The 14,566-nt window shown below is 42.4% G+C and overlaps 1 protein-coding gene across 6 annotated transcripts in view; it reads right to left on the reverse strand.

The window, feature by feature from the left end:
* The window catches only part of CWH43 (cell wall biogenesis 43 C-terminal homolog), a 79,877-nt gene extending 68,190 nt beyond the window's left edge, over nucleotides 1-11,687 (reverse strand). For all 6 annotated transcript variants that reach the window (XM_064285829.1, XM_064285830.1, XM_064285831.1 and 3 more), the window contains exons 1-4: nucleotides 11,521-11,687; nucleotides 9,161-9,352; nucleotides 1,720-1,840; nucleotides 838-992 (exon numbers count right to left, since the gene is read on the reverse strand). In XM_064285829.1, coding sequence (XP_064141899.1) covers nucleotides 838-992; nucleotides 1,720-1,840; nucleotides 9,161-9,352; nucleotides 11,521-11,563 — 511 coding nt within the window. In that variant the 5' untranslated portion in view covers nucleotides 11,564-11,687. The remainder of the gene's footprint in view (nucleotides 1-837; nucleotides 993-1,719; nucleotides 1,841-9,160; nucleotides 9,353-11,520) is intronic.
* Between the last annotated feature and the right edge of the window lie 2,879 nt (nucleotides 11,688-14,566).

Here is a 14,566-nt window from a genome sequence, read left to right on the forward strand (position 1 = left end):
CAGAATACAGTAACATTTCTTCCTTCTTTTTAGAAAGAAGTCGAGTTAGCCTACAAAGCAAAAAATCAAAGTGGGGTATGTGTCAGTCTCAGAGACTGTCAATTCCAGATGATTTGAAAGGTGGTGTGAATGTGCAAGATTTCTTTTCAAGTTTTAGAGTTGAAGCTTAAATATCTTCAAACTTCTGCGGGGAGGTGGGGGGGAACAGACAGTTCCACGGCCCTAGCTCACAGTAATTTTCCACACTGTCATAGATGTACTGGGCAGGGTGTGTAGGTGCAGGGATGGAGAACATCATCCTGGAAAGCCCAAAGGTAAGGAGAAGGAAAACAGAGCCGAAGCGAACTGGGAGTATGAGGCCTGCTGGTTCTCCTCTCCCACTGTCACAGCAGTACAAGCTAAAGAGGACTCTTTTATTTTCACCTCTGTCTGTACAGGAAGGTCCCTGGGTGGTGCAAGCTGAAAGGTTGGTGGTTCAAATCCACCCAGTGGTGCTGCAAAAGAAAGGCCTGGCAATTTACTTCTATAAGATTACAGCCATTGAAAACCCTATGAAGCGCAGTCCTACTCTGGATGCCGTGAGTCGGAACCAACTCAACAGCCACGGGTTTGGTTTTATTGGTTTTGGTCTGTACTGCCAAGGAAAAGGTGCCTACTGTTTAGAGAGTAGCCCACTGGGTGTGCCAGTTAGCATTTCAGAGGGAAAAGAAGTTGAAATGGAGATATAGTGTGTGAAAATAATTTTTATGGATTTCCTTTTCAAGATGTGCCACGTTTGGAGGGGAAAGTAAACTATGCAAGAGAGAAAACCCCTAAATAAACTGGGCATACACTTACCTGTGCAAATACGATCAAGTGTGGCTATGGTGCTTAATGTCAGCATCACTCTGTTGGGCATCTGATAACTCCAGATTGGGTTTAGAGACGTGTACCATATTCGGAGAACAAGAAGAAGAATCTGCCCTAAAATGAATCCCCAGATTCTGAGGTACCTGCAAGTATAAAAGGTATTTTTGAAGATTTTTTTGTGTGCAGTCACTGTACTACATCCGTCATTAATGTCAGTTTCATAAAATCAGTATCGGAGATAGTATTCTTGGTACTCTGGTGACACTGTGGTTAACACACTGGCTGCTAACCAAAAGGTCGGCAGTTTGAATCCACCACCTGCTCCTTGGAAACCCTATGGGGGCAGTTCTACTCTTCCTATAGGGTCACTGAGTTGGAATCAACTCGATGGCAATGGGTTTGTTTTTTTGTTGTTGTTGTTGGTAGCCTTTTATATAGCCCACTACATAGGCAACTTGTTATAACTCTTTAATTCTCAAAACTTTCTGGAGATTGATGGCAATTATTCACATCCTGATTTTGTGAAATGGAAAAAAAAAGAGAGACTTCTGCAAGGCCATAAACCCGATAAGCCAAACCTACTGCCATTGAGTCAATTCCAACTCATAACAACCCTATAGGACAGGGTAGATCTGCCCAACAGGGTTTCCAAGGCTGTAATCTTTACAGAAGCAGACTACCACGTCTTTCTCCCATTGGTAGCTGGTGGGTTTGAAACATCGACTTTTCAGTTAGCAGCTCCATTGCAGGGCCATATGGGAGGTAAATAATGGGACTAAGAGCTATAACTTGTACCTCCTGATATCCACATTTTCCTTTGCCAACTGACCGGGTTTATCTGTCCGTGAGATCATAACATACAAATCATACCTTTGCAGACCACTTCCTGACCACCAAGTTACAGCTTGCACTATCAGCGAGGAAGACACACCAAGGGCAAGGACCATCAGCCGAAGAATGGCATTTGGAGCCTGGAAGGAGGCTATGCTGCCTGCAAACAGATGTGAGGAGAGGTAAGCATTTCTGACAATCACTCATTGATACTCAATCTACACCTGTGAAACACGACTGATACCACCTTTATACTCAGGAAGCAGAATATATATATATGATGTGGTGGTGCAGTGGTTAAGAGCTTGGCTGCTAACCAAAAGGTTGGCAGTTTGAATTCACCAGCCGCTCCTGAAACCCTATGGGGCAGCTCTACTCTGTCCTATAGCATTGCTACTTGATGGCAATGGGTTGTTGCTGTGTTGTTTTTATATATATATACATACATACACACATACATACACATAAAGAATACATATATATGTATGTTGTTATTATTGTGTGCTGTCAAGTCAATTCTGACTCATAGAGACCCAATGTGACACAGTAGAACTGTCCCATAGGGTTCCTTGGCTGTAATCTCTGCAGGAGCAGAAAGCCAGGTCTTTTCTCCTACAGAGTCACTGGGAGCAGCCAAGCACTTAAACCATTGTGCCTTCAGGGATCCTACATCCATCTCTTTTTAAAATTTTTTTGAGGAATAATTCACATACCATAAAATTCACCATGTTAAAGCGTAGAATTAAATGGTTTTAGTATATTCACAAAGCCTTGCAACACTCACCACTATCTAACTCCAGAACATTTTCATCATCCCAAAAAGCAAACCCATACCTATTAGCTGTCACTTCTCATTTCTCACCCCCAGGCCCTGGCCATCATGAACCTACTTTTTATTATTATGCTTTAGGTGAAAGTTTACAGCTCAAGTTAGTTTTTCGTACAAAAATTTATACACACATTGTTATGTGACCCTAGTTGCTATCCCTATAATGTGGCCACACATTTCTCCTTTCCACCCCGGATTTCCTGTGTCCATTCTACTAGCTCCTGTCCCTTTCTGCCTTTTCATCTCGCCTCCAGACAAGAGCTGCTCATTTAGTCCCGTGTATCTCCTTGAACTAAGAAGCCCATTCTTCACAAGTATCATTTTATTTCTTATAGCCCAATCATGAACCTACTTTTTATCTCTATGGATTTACCTATTCTGGACATTTCACGTAAATGGAATCATACAACATGGGATGTTTTGTGTCTCCCTTCTTTCACTCAGTATAATGTTTTTTGAGGTTTATCCACGTTGTAGTAGGTATCAGTACCGCATTCCTTTCTATGGCTGAATAATATTCCATAAATGGATAAAGCACACTTTGTTTATGCGTTCATCAGTTGGTAGTCATTTGGGTTGTTTCCACTTCCGGTTATTATAAATCATGCTGGTACGAACATTTGTATTTAAGTTTTTGCGTGAATCTACGTTTTCAACTATCTTGGGTATATACACCTAGGAACAGAATTGCTAGGTCATATGGTAACTCTATCATTATTTTTTTTTTAATGTTAACTGTCTGAGGAACTGCCAAACTTTTCCAAAGCAACTACACCATTTTACATTTTCACCAGCAGTGTATGGAGGGTTCCGATATCTCCACATCCTCATCAACACTTGTTAAATTGTCTTCCTTTCTGATTATAACCATCCTAATGGGTCAATGGGTCAAAATCTTTAAGGTAAAAAATAACCTACATGAATAAGAGTGTGAACCAGTTTTACAGTTAATTGCATAGTACTAGTTGCTGTTGAGTTGACTCCAACTCATGGTGACCCCATGTGTGTCAAAGTAGAACTATGCTCCACAGGGTTTTCTACGGCTATTTTTTTTTTTTTTCTTTGGAAGTAGATTGCTAGGTCTTTCAAGGCACCTCTGGGTGGACTTGAATCTCCAACCTTTCAGTCAGCAGCCAAGCACATTAACTGTTTGCACTACCCAGCAGCTCTAATTACACAGTAATTAACCTAAAATATGAGGTGCCATAGGCGGGAGAGCATGTAACATTCGTACCTTCTCTGTAGTTATATAAGAATACCTTAAAAAAAAAAAAACCATTGCCATCGAGTTGATTCCAACTCATAGCAACCCTATAGGACAGAGTAGAACTGCCCTGTAGGGTTTCAAGGAGTAGCTGGTGGATTCAAACTGCTGACCTTTCGCTTAGCAGCCTGAGCTCTTAACCGTGTGCCACCAGGACTCTATGTACCTTGGGATTCTAAAACCAGAGGAACTAGATGGTGCCCGACTACCACCAATGACCACCCTCGCAGGGAACACAACAGAGAGGCCCTGGCAGAGCAGGAGAAAAGTGAGGTGCAGAACCCAAGTCACGTAAAAAGACCAAACTTAATGGTCTGACTGAGACTAGAGAAACCCTCTGTCTTGGTCACCTAGTGCTGCCATAACAGAAATACCACAAGTGGATGGCTTTAACAAAGAGAAGTTTATTTTCTCACAGTCCAGGAGGCTAGAAGTCCGAATTCAGGACGCCAGCTCCAGGGTAAGGCTTTCTCTCTCTCTCATCTCTGGAGGAAGGTCCTTGTGATGCATCAGTCTTCCCTTGGCGTGGGAGCATCTCAGTGCAGGAACCTCAGGTCCAAGGACACGCTCTGCTCCCGGCACTGCCTTCTTGGTGGTATGAGGTCCCCAAGTCTCTGTGTTTGCTCCTCTCTTTTTATATCTCAAAAGTGATTGGCTTAAGATACTATCTAATCTTGTAGATCTCATCAATATAACTGCCACTAACCCATCTCATTACATCATAGTTACAGGATTTACAACCATAGGAGAATCACATCAGATGAGAAAATGGTAGATAATCATACAAGACTGGGCATCGTGACCTAGCCAAGTTTGACAGATATATTTGGTGGACACAATTCAATCCATGACATCCTCGAAGACATGGCCCCCGGACTCTCAGGTAACCCAGAACTGAAACTATTATCAAAACCTACTCTTCAGACAAAGATTAGACTGGACTACAAAACATAAACTAATATACATGAAGAGCGTGCTTCTTAGTTCACGCAGATACAGGAGACTAAATGAGTGGCTCCTGTTCAGAGGCAAGATGAGAAAGCAGAAAGGGACAGGAGCTGGCTGGACGGAGATGGGAAACCTGGGGTGGAAAGGGGGAGTGTGCTGTCACATTATAGGGATTGCAGCTAGTGTAACATAACAATATGTGTATAAATTTTTGTAAGAGAAATTAACTTGAGCCATAAACTTTCACATAAAGCTCAATTTAAAAAAAAAAAAAAAAAACAAAGCTGTCTCACATCCTTAAGAAGCATGTGGGAAAAGTTTTCAGGCAAATCACAGATTGCTTCAGTTCTGTTTAGCATAAACAAAGCTCAGTGGTTACCTCCAAGGATAACTGGCAGAGAGTGGCCTCTTCATCTTCAACTCTGAGTCATTTTTCCCACCTACTCCACTTACCCAAATACAATTCTACTTCCATCCAAGGTGATAGGTTTTCATTAAGAGAGGATGTGAAAAAGGAACAAAAGGAAGATCCCCAATCAAATGCCATACCCACTCCAAAGTTATCCAATATCATGTCCCATATATCCCAGAGAAGTCACCAGGCTAGAGCTAGACTTGAATAATGGAAAACTATCTCAGGAACTGCTCAGCAGGTAAGACCAGCACAGGCAACAATGAGGAAAGGTGAAGAAGCAGTGCCGCTGATGAGTTCAGTTCTGTAAAAGCCAATTGGCAAGCATGAAGAGAAACAAAATCTGCAACAAGCAGGTCACAGTAATTCACACAAGGATACCGTAAGCTGACAGCAGCTGAACTCAGTTACTATATACTCAGTTCAGGATAGAAAGTGCCATTTCTATTATTTCTCGAGCTGAAAATTTCATGATCATTTGACACGCCTTTCCATTTTTATGGGCACCGTTCTTTCAAAGGGGGCATTTTTTGGTGGTCTTTACCCCTGTTCTTTTTGGGCCGGTACTCTTTTAAAAACAAGGTACAACATTGATCTCTATTCTCTTGGAGTAATAGAGAAAGAAGAGTCAGGAATAGGAGGAGGAAATGGAATGCATGTCTAATTGCCTCCATGAGTTCTGTTGTCAATTTGATCCCACATAGGCAGTCTTTAAAAGAACACAATGTTCATGGCAGACATTCTTTTTTTTTTTTTTCATTTGTACTTTAGATGAAGGTTTACAGAATGAACTAGCTTTTCATTAAACAATTAGTACACATATTGTTTTGTGATATTGGTTACCAACCCCATGACATTGGTTCCCAACCCCATGCCATTGGTTCCCAAACTCCCTCCCTTTTCAACCTTGGGTTCCCTATTACCAGCTTTCCTGTTCCTGCCTGCCTTCTAGTCCTTGCCCCTAGGCTGGTGTGCCCCTTTAGTTTCGTTTTGTTTTATGGGCTTTTCTAATCTTTGGCTGAAGGGTGAGCCTCAGGAGTGACTTCATTACTGAGCTAAAAGAGTGTCCGGGGAACATACTCTCAGGGTTTCTCCAGTCTCTGTCAGACCAGTAAGTATGGTCTTCTTTTGTGAGTTTAAATTTTGCTCTACATTTTTCTCCAGCTCTGTCCGGGACCCTCTATTGTGACCCCTGTCAGAGCAGTCAGTGGTGGTAGCTGGACACCACTTGCTTGTGCTGGACTCAGTCTGGTGGAAGCTGTGGTAGTTGTGGTCCATTAATCCTTTGTATCAATCTTTCCCTTGTGTCTTTGGTTTTCTTCATTCTCCCTTGCTCCCAGTGGAGTAAGACCAGTATCTTAGATGGCCGCCCACAAGCTTTTAAGACCCCAGACACGACTCCCCAAAGGAGAATGCAGAACATTTTCTTTATAAACTATGTTATGCCAATTGAGCCAGATGTTCCCCGAGGCCATGGTCCCCACAGCCCTCAGTCCCTCGGGAGTTTGGATGTGTCTATGGAGCTTCCATGACCTTGTCAAGGCAGACTTTCTTTACTAATTAAGCTAAACTATTGTTTGGTTTAAAGAAGACTTCAGTGATATTTTTCGTTTAAGGTTTAAAGATTATCTCAGGCAATAGTTTCAGGGGTTCATCCAGCCCCAATGGCTCCAGAAAGTTTGGATTCCATGAGAATTTGAAATTCTGTTTTTTATTTCCTCCTCTCCCCCCTTTTTTTTCAGGATTCTTCTGTAGAATCTTTGATCAAAAAGTTCAGTAATGGTAGCCAGGCACCATCTAGTTTGGAATAGAGCATTTGGTTTCTGTTTGTTTGTTTTTATTTATTTAAAAAACAAAAAAAGCACTTTACAGAGTGCTTTTTTTTGTTGTTTTTTAAATAGTTTATTGTATTTTTGTTGTTGAAAATATACACAGCAAATCATACACCAATTCAACAATTTCTACATGTACAATACAGTAACATCGATCACGTCACTCAAGTTGTGCAACCATTCTCACCCTCCTTTTTCAAATTGTTCCTCCCAAACTAACAAAACTCACTGCCCTCTAAGCTTCCTATCTAATCTTTCAAGTTGCTTTTGTCAATTTGATCCCTTAGAGAGCCCTGGTGACACAGTGGTTAAGAGCCTGGCTGCTAACCAAAAGGTCAGCAGTGTGAATCCACCAGCTGCTCCTTGGAAACTCTATGGGGAAGCTCTATCTACTCTGTCCTATAAGGTCACTATGAGTGGGAAGACTCAACAGCAATGGGTTTAGCTGGTGTTTGGTCGTGTACTTGAGTAATCACAGAACCCACTGCACTAAACCATGTTCTGCTTTCTTCAAGGCCTGACTCACAGAGAAGCAGATGTTAACTTCATAGTGATTCCTGTAACTGTTTTCGAAAAAAGCAAAATGACTCTTTCCACACAGAAGAACTAGACAGCATGGTTCATGAACAAATGCCTTTGAAAAACTTTTCAGAAAAACCAACTGAGGTATAACAGAAGGGTAAAAATCCAGAGTTTTCAGGCAGATGCAACCACACTAGAGACTCTGGTGGTTTTGTTTTTTTAAATGTTTTCTCCACGTCCTCACCTTCTTACTGTTTTTTAACTACAAATACTTCTCCGAGGTCTCTCAGTAGTTGTTAACATAAAAAAATCTCAAGCCTTTGTGATAGTGAGTGCACATTTATAAAAACAATGTAATATCTTCCAAAGGTTCAGAATTAAAAGGTAGGAAACATATGCACTGCAAAGTTCCCCTTCTAGACCTGTCTCCAGGTATGTTCTCCACCCTGCAGGCTTTTTTGTTTTTAATCTTTCCAGAGATATCAATGCATGTTCAATCACATACTAAGTATGTTGTCACCCAATATTTTAACATGAGGAAAATTTTAGAATTCTGTACACATTGTTCAGTACTTTCCTCTTTTTACTTAACAATATATCTTGAAGAACATTCCATTTTATTACATTAATAACATTATCATTCTTTTTTTTTTAATAGCTGCATAGTATTCCAAGTTTCATAACGATAATTTATTGGCGACATTTAGGTTATTTCCAGTCTTGCTATTACAAATACTGTTGCAATGATTAAATAACTTTATATTTTTATCATTGCATGCATATGTGAACATGTCTTCAGGATTTACTCCTAGTAGTGAAAATGCTGGGTCAAAGGGTATATACATTCATAATTTTCATAAATACTGCTACATTACCCTCCATAGAGACTGTTCCAATTTACATTTCCACATTCCCACCAGTAATGTATGACTGCCTGTTTTCCCATCCCCAAAACACAGTATGATCAGAATTTGTTCTTTGCTAATCTCATATGCTCATGTGTGTATGTTATGTATAATTTGTATTTCTATCCATTTTATTATATTTTAAAGAACAAATTATATTTTTTTAGTGAACTGATCATTTTCTTTGCTCACTTTTCTATTACATTGTTCATCTTTTTTATTATTGATTTGTAGCAACTCTATACATATTAAAGTCTCCATGAGTTGAAGCAAACTTGATAGCAACTAACAACAATTAACCACGAATATACATAGTAGGGAAATTACCCCTTTGAATACCAGTTGCAAATATTTTACCTATTTTGTTATTTGACTTTGCCTACTGTTGTGTTTGTCATCCATAATTTTTGTATTTTCTATGCATATTAGTTAACAATCTTTTAAAATGGTTTTTGAATTTTGTACCATAGTTTAAAAAAAGACCACAATATATTCAAGAATCTACCAGTTCTCTTAGGTGTCTTTCCCCTCCTCTTTTCATCGATTTTTAGATTTTCCAATCTGACAGGAAAATTAGAAAAGTAAAACACATTTACTATTGATATAGTCTTTCAATTTTAATGAAAGTCCCCTAAAGTAGTGGGAAGAGAAAGTAAAATCTTTGATTTTTTTTTTTTATTGAAGCATTTAGCTTTCAAAGAACAGTTTACATAATTTCACCAGGGTTTTAACTGAAAAAAATCTTAAGGAAACATTTCTAAAACTTACCAACAGTAATTATCCTCAATAGGGTTAGCATCCACTTCTTGTTAACCAAGTTCCAGAAAGGAGTAATTGTTAGGCATATCGGAGAAAGACACGCTATACTAAAACCTTCAAGCCCAGTAAGTTCCAGTGTTTGCAGAGGAAAATAATAGATCATCGGTCCCAGGCCATGGTAGAGAGACCAAGAAACGTATCCTATGAAAAATTTTTAAAGAGAAGGAGAAATGTAACTTTGGCATTGTCCACTATACTTGCTCCCACTGGCCACCCTCCCTCACTACTCTGGGCTTAACTGAGTTCCAGTAACATAAACCCTCCCTTTTCAGGTCAAGCCCTGGTTGAGACTGGCTTCCTGCTGCTGTGAGACCCTCCTCGTTTATGCCTTTAACCTTGTCCATATCCCCATAGATAGTCCCTTTATTAAAGCCACTTCATTTGAACCATCGGTGATGAATTCTGTTTCCTGCCAGGACCTGATTGACAAAATTTGTTTAGATAATTTGACCCCTACTTAAGGTGAAACATGAAAATCACAAACAGCAACAAACAGATAGACTTTCATCTCCCACCTCAGACGACATTCAAGGGCACTTTGGTTAAGGCAACAATGTTTTTCTATTTAAATCTATTTAAAACTCAACCATTAAGAGGCTGCCTGATGTGGCAGAATACACATCTCTGTCAACTACTGACTCTAACCTTGTGCAATAATGATAACATGACCGGGTACTTACCATGGGCTAAACTCTGTGCTACGTATTTAACATATTTAACATGATCGTCTCTCTTATTCCTCACACAACCTCAGGTGCCAGGAGGTTGACACAGTTTTGACTCCCCTTTTACAAATGCAACACACACACACACACACACACACACACGCCTAAACGAAAACCCTGAGACTCAGAAAGTTAATTAATTGCCTAAAGTCATACAAGTAGCAAATGGCAAGGTGAGTTTAAAGCCAGGCAGCTGGCTCCAAAATCAACTAGACTAACCACTATTTATGGTGGTTACACAACTTTCTCCCAAGTTAGTTCTTCTCAACTAGCAAAATTGGGATATTTAACCACCTCAGAGTTGCCAGACCAGACGTGGTGACTCCGTGTATACCAGAGTAGAACTGCGTTACATAGGGTTTTCGGTGGCTGATCTTTCAAGTAGATCACCAGGCCTTTCTTCCTAGGTGCCTCCAGCCCAGTGTGTTTGCACCACCCAGAGACTCCCACACAGTTGCTAGTAGGATTAAAAGAGATCAAGTACACGGATTATCTAGAGCCCTAGAGACTTATTTAATGTTAGTCGCTTTACATTCCCCTCCTTAGAAGATACAGAACCCTGGTGGCTCAAAAGGTTAAGCACTGGGCTGCTAAGTAAAAAGTTGGAAGTTCAAGCCCACCAAGCAGCCCCACAGGAGAAAGACCTGGTGATCTGCTTCCACGAAGATTACAGCCAGAAAGCCCTACTTTGTTACATGGGCTCACTACGAGTCAGAAAATACTTGAGGGCATTAACAATTTAGGAGATGGGGTCACCATGAGTTGGAATGGACTGGATGGTAATTTTTTGTTGTTGTTGTTAACTAAAGAGATACTGACTAAGCCGTTAAAAAAAAGAGAGCGAGAGAGAACAACCAGGAATCCTGAATAACCAGCTCCCGCTGAATAAAGTTCCCAGAAAGGCGCTCCTCCCGGGCCAGAGGGATCCTTGTCTCATACCGAATCTCAGAATTCTCTCAAACGTTTGTGCGGTAACTGATTTTAATCTTATACCTCCGACAGAATTACACTAATAATCGTCCTCAGGACTTTTTGCAAAGCTGTTAAGTAAGCAAACGAGATTCGAGTCCTCCGCTTTTCCCCAAATGCCAAAGTCTGTAGCCACCGCCAAGGCCTCTCCTGCCCCGCCAAAGCCAAGAGCTACTACCCTGTGCTCACCTACAGCCCCGGAGGAAACTGGCGCCCTTTCCTTTCTGAAAAGTAAAGTTCGGTACTGAATTTCATAAAGTTAAACTTAAAGGCCAAGGGTGAGAGGTTGGGGCAGTCCCTGCCGCGACGGTTCTAGGGAGACACATGCTGAATCGCGCCTCGGGCGCAACTCCAGAACGCCGTGGGAGCTCAGGCGGCTTCGCCAGCCGCGGGCGCCTCCCTGCAACTTCGGCTTCGGAACCTAAGTCTAGGTCTTTTCTTTTTTTCCTCCTCGGTAGCAGAAGTTCCCAGGGGACGATCAGCATCTCCATTCCGGGCACGGTGCGCGCTTTTCTCCTTCCAGAATTCTGCCAACCTAGCCAAGCGCCGCGGCGCCGGGTCGGGAAAGGGAGAGCGGGGAACACGCGGACGCTCGGTGGGGCAGCCTCGGCTTACCTAGGAGGGTCTCCAGGATGATTTCTTTCCACAGGGACGGCATCGTCGCGGCCTGAAGGGGCGCTTCCTAGGAAAGCAGCACAGGCCGGGCCGCCTCGCGCCTTGCACTTCTGCGTGGGAGCCCCGCCTGCCACCCACAGCCGCGTCCTCCCTGGCCCGCGTCCCCTTCCAAGTCCCCACACTCGCTCTGACGCCGCCGGCTGCGGGCGAGCCCTGGTGGGCGTGGGCCAGGCGGCCAGTACGTCCCCTTCCCCACCACGCCCAGCCTAGCCCAGCCGGGCGCCGCCCGTGCGCGCTTCGCCGCCAGCCGCGGGCATCTCTCCGCCTTCGCAGTGATGCTGGGGCCTGAGCCCCGGCCGCGCCCTGGCGCCCGCCTCCTCCACCAACGCGACTGCAGACTGCAGGGGACACGCGTCCCGGCGCTGGGGCGCGGGGGTCGAACCTCGCCATCCGACAAGGAGAAGGTTGCCCAGACTGCTCGCAGTGCAGCCCCGGGGACAGAGAGTTGCCGGCCCCAGGAGGGAGAGAACAAATCAACTTCGGATCAGAAAGGCGCTGGTGCCCTTGTTTAAACGAAGCCCGCGGAAGTGCGTTGCGAGACAAAGGCTGAGGGAAAGGGCTGGAGACCCAGATGGGGCAGCCGGAGCTGAGGGAGAGGGCCAGCAATACCCTACTCTGTGCTTTGGACGCCTTACTCGGGGGCATAGTGCCAGCAGGACGTTGGTGCGTGCGAGGCGGAGGCGTGTGGGCTGGCAGAGGAGCCACCTGACTGTGCTTACCGCTTCTCAGCCTTGGTAGGAAACAAATTGCGTTCTGGAAAGGTGAGCAAAAGTTCTAGAGGCTGCAGGATTTTCTGCGAGTTTTAGAGATATTGCAACCCCTGTTCAGGGGAGAGAAGATAACTAATGCGAGTGAAAACTCTGACCCCCTAACCTCAGGAGTCATGATACATATTTCAGAGTGCCGATTCCTGAGGAGAAGATGGGAGACGCTTAAATTAACAATGTAGCCAGTGAACTAGGCCCGTTATTTTTCGAGCAAATGCTATCACATCCTAGCATGTCTTGAAAAGGATGTCTTGGCGCACTGTTTAAGCGTTTGGCCGCTAACCTGAAGGTCAGCAGTTGGAGCCCACCAGCTGCTCTGCAGGGAGAAAAATGTGGTAGTCTGCCTGGGTAAAAGATTACGGCCTTGGAAACCCTATGGGACAGTTCTATGTATATTCCGCTATGAGTCGGAATATACTTGATGGCAATGGGTAGGATTTCTTGAAAAACTAAGAACCTTCTCGAAACAATTAATTTTAACTTGCTTTTTAATTATTTTAGAAAGAAACCAAAAAAAAAAAAAAAAGCCCATTGCCGTCGAATCGATTCCAACTGAGCAAACTTAGAAAGAGTTCATCATTTATCACTTCTGGAAAGTTTACTCTGAAGTTAAACAGTAATGGATGGCTAAAAAGTGTGAGAATCACAACCCACAGACTGGGAGAAAAATTTTGAGGCCCATATATCTGATAAGGGCTTAATATCCAAAATATATAAAGTACTCCTACTTTTTTTTTTACTCCTACTATTTAAAGACAAAAAGACAACCTAATTGAAAAATAGGCAAAGGACATGAATAAACATTGCACCAAAGAGGATATACAAATGGTCAACAAGCACAGGAGAAGATACTCAATGTCATTAGTCATTAAAAACCAAACCTGTTGCCATCTAGTCAATTCAGACTAAAAGTGACCCTATGGGATGGAGTAAAACTGCCCCATAGTGTTTCCAAGGCTGTTGTCTTTCTCCCACGGAGCAGCTGGTAGGTTTGAACCCCTGACCTTTCGGTTAGCAGCCAAGGACTTAACCATTGAACTATCAGGGCTCCTTCATTAGTCATTAAGCCAAAAGTAAACAATCAAAAAACAAAAACAAACCTCTTACTGTTGAGTTGATTCCGACTCATAGTGACTCTGTAAAACAGAGTAGAACTGCCTGATAGGGTTTCCAAAATGCAGCTGATGGATTGAAACTGCCAACCTACTCTGGTTAGCAACCTAAGCTCTTAACCAGTGCACCACCAGGGCTCCTCGTTAATCACTAGGAAGATGCAAATCAAAATCACAATAAGATGCCATGTCACCCCCACTAGAATGGTTACGATTAAAAAGAAAAAAGTAACGTGTTAGTGAGGACATGGAGTAACTCAAACCTTCAGTAACTGATGGTGGGAACGTAAAACCATTTGATGCCGCTGCTATGGAAAACAGTTTGACTGTTATTTAAAAAGTTAAATATAGAATTACCACATAACCCAGTAATTCCACTCCTAGCTATACACCAAAGAGCCTTAAAAGCCAGGACTCAAAACGGATACACCAACGTTCACTGCAGTATTAGTCACAATCGCCAAAAGGTGGAAACAACTCAAGTGTCCATCAACAGAGGAATGGCTAAACAAAAAGTGGTATACACATATAATGGAGTACTACCAGTCATAAAGAGAATTAAAGTTCTGATCCATGCTATAACATGGATGAATCTTGAAAGCATTATGCTGAGTGAAACAATCAGACACAAAAGGGCAAATACTGTATAATCTCACGTACATGAAATATCTAGACCAGGCAAATGAATAGAGACAAAGTTTAGTAGTGGTTACCAGGGGCTGGGAGAAGGGGGGAGCGGGAGTTATTGCTGAGGGGTGCTGAGTTTCTGTTTGGGGTGATGAAAACATTTGGAAATGGACGGTGGTGAAAGTTACTAATGTCACTGACTACTCCACTTAAAAATGGCTAAAACGGCAAACTTTTTGTTATATATACTTTACCACAATAATATGAAAATGAAAAAAAAAGTGAGAATCAGTTAAAAATCAATGATTGCTCTAATTCCATGGCAGTTACCAGGAAAGTGTCCCAAGTCAATTACTCACTAGTACTCTTTGAGACAAGGATACTAGTACTCTTTGAGACAAGGATAAAGATAGACGTATAGAATTAGAGTTCTATGGAATAGAATTGAGAGTCCATGAATAAACTGTCTCATTTACAGTT

Source organism: Loxodonta africana, chromosome 5, assembly GCF_030014295.1.
Source record: "Loxodonta africana isolate mLoxAfr1 chromosome 5, mLoxAfr1.hap2, whole genome shotgun sequence".
Taxonomy (NCBI): Eukaryota; Metazoa; Chordata; class Mammalia; order Proboscidea; family Elephantidae; genus Loxodonta; species Loxodonta africana.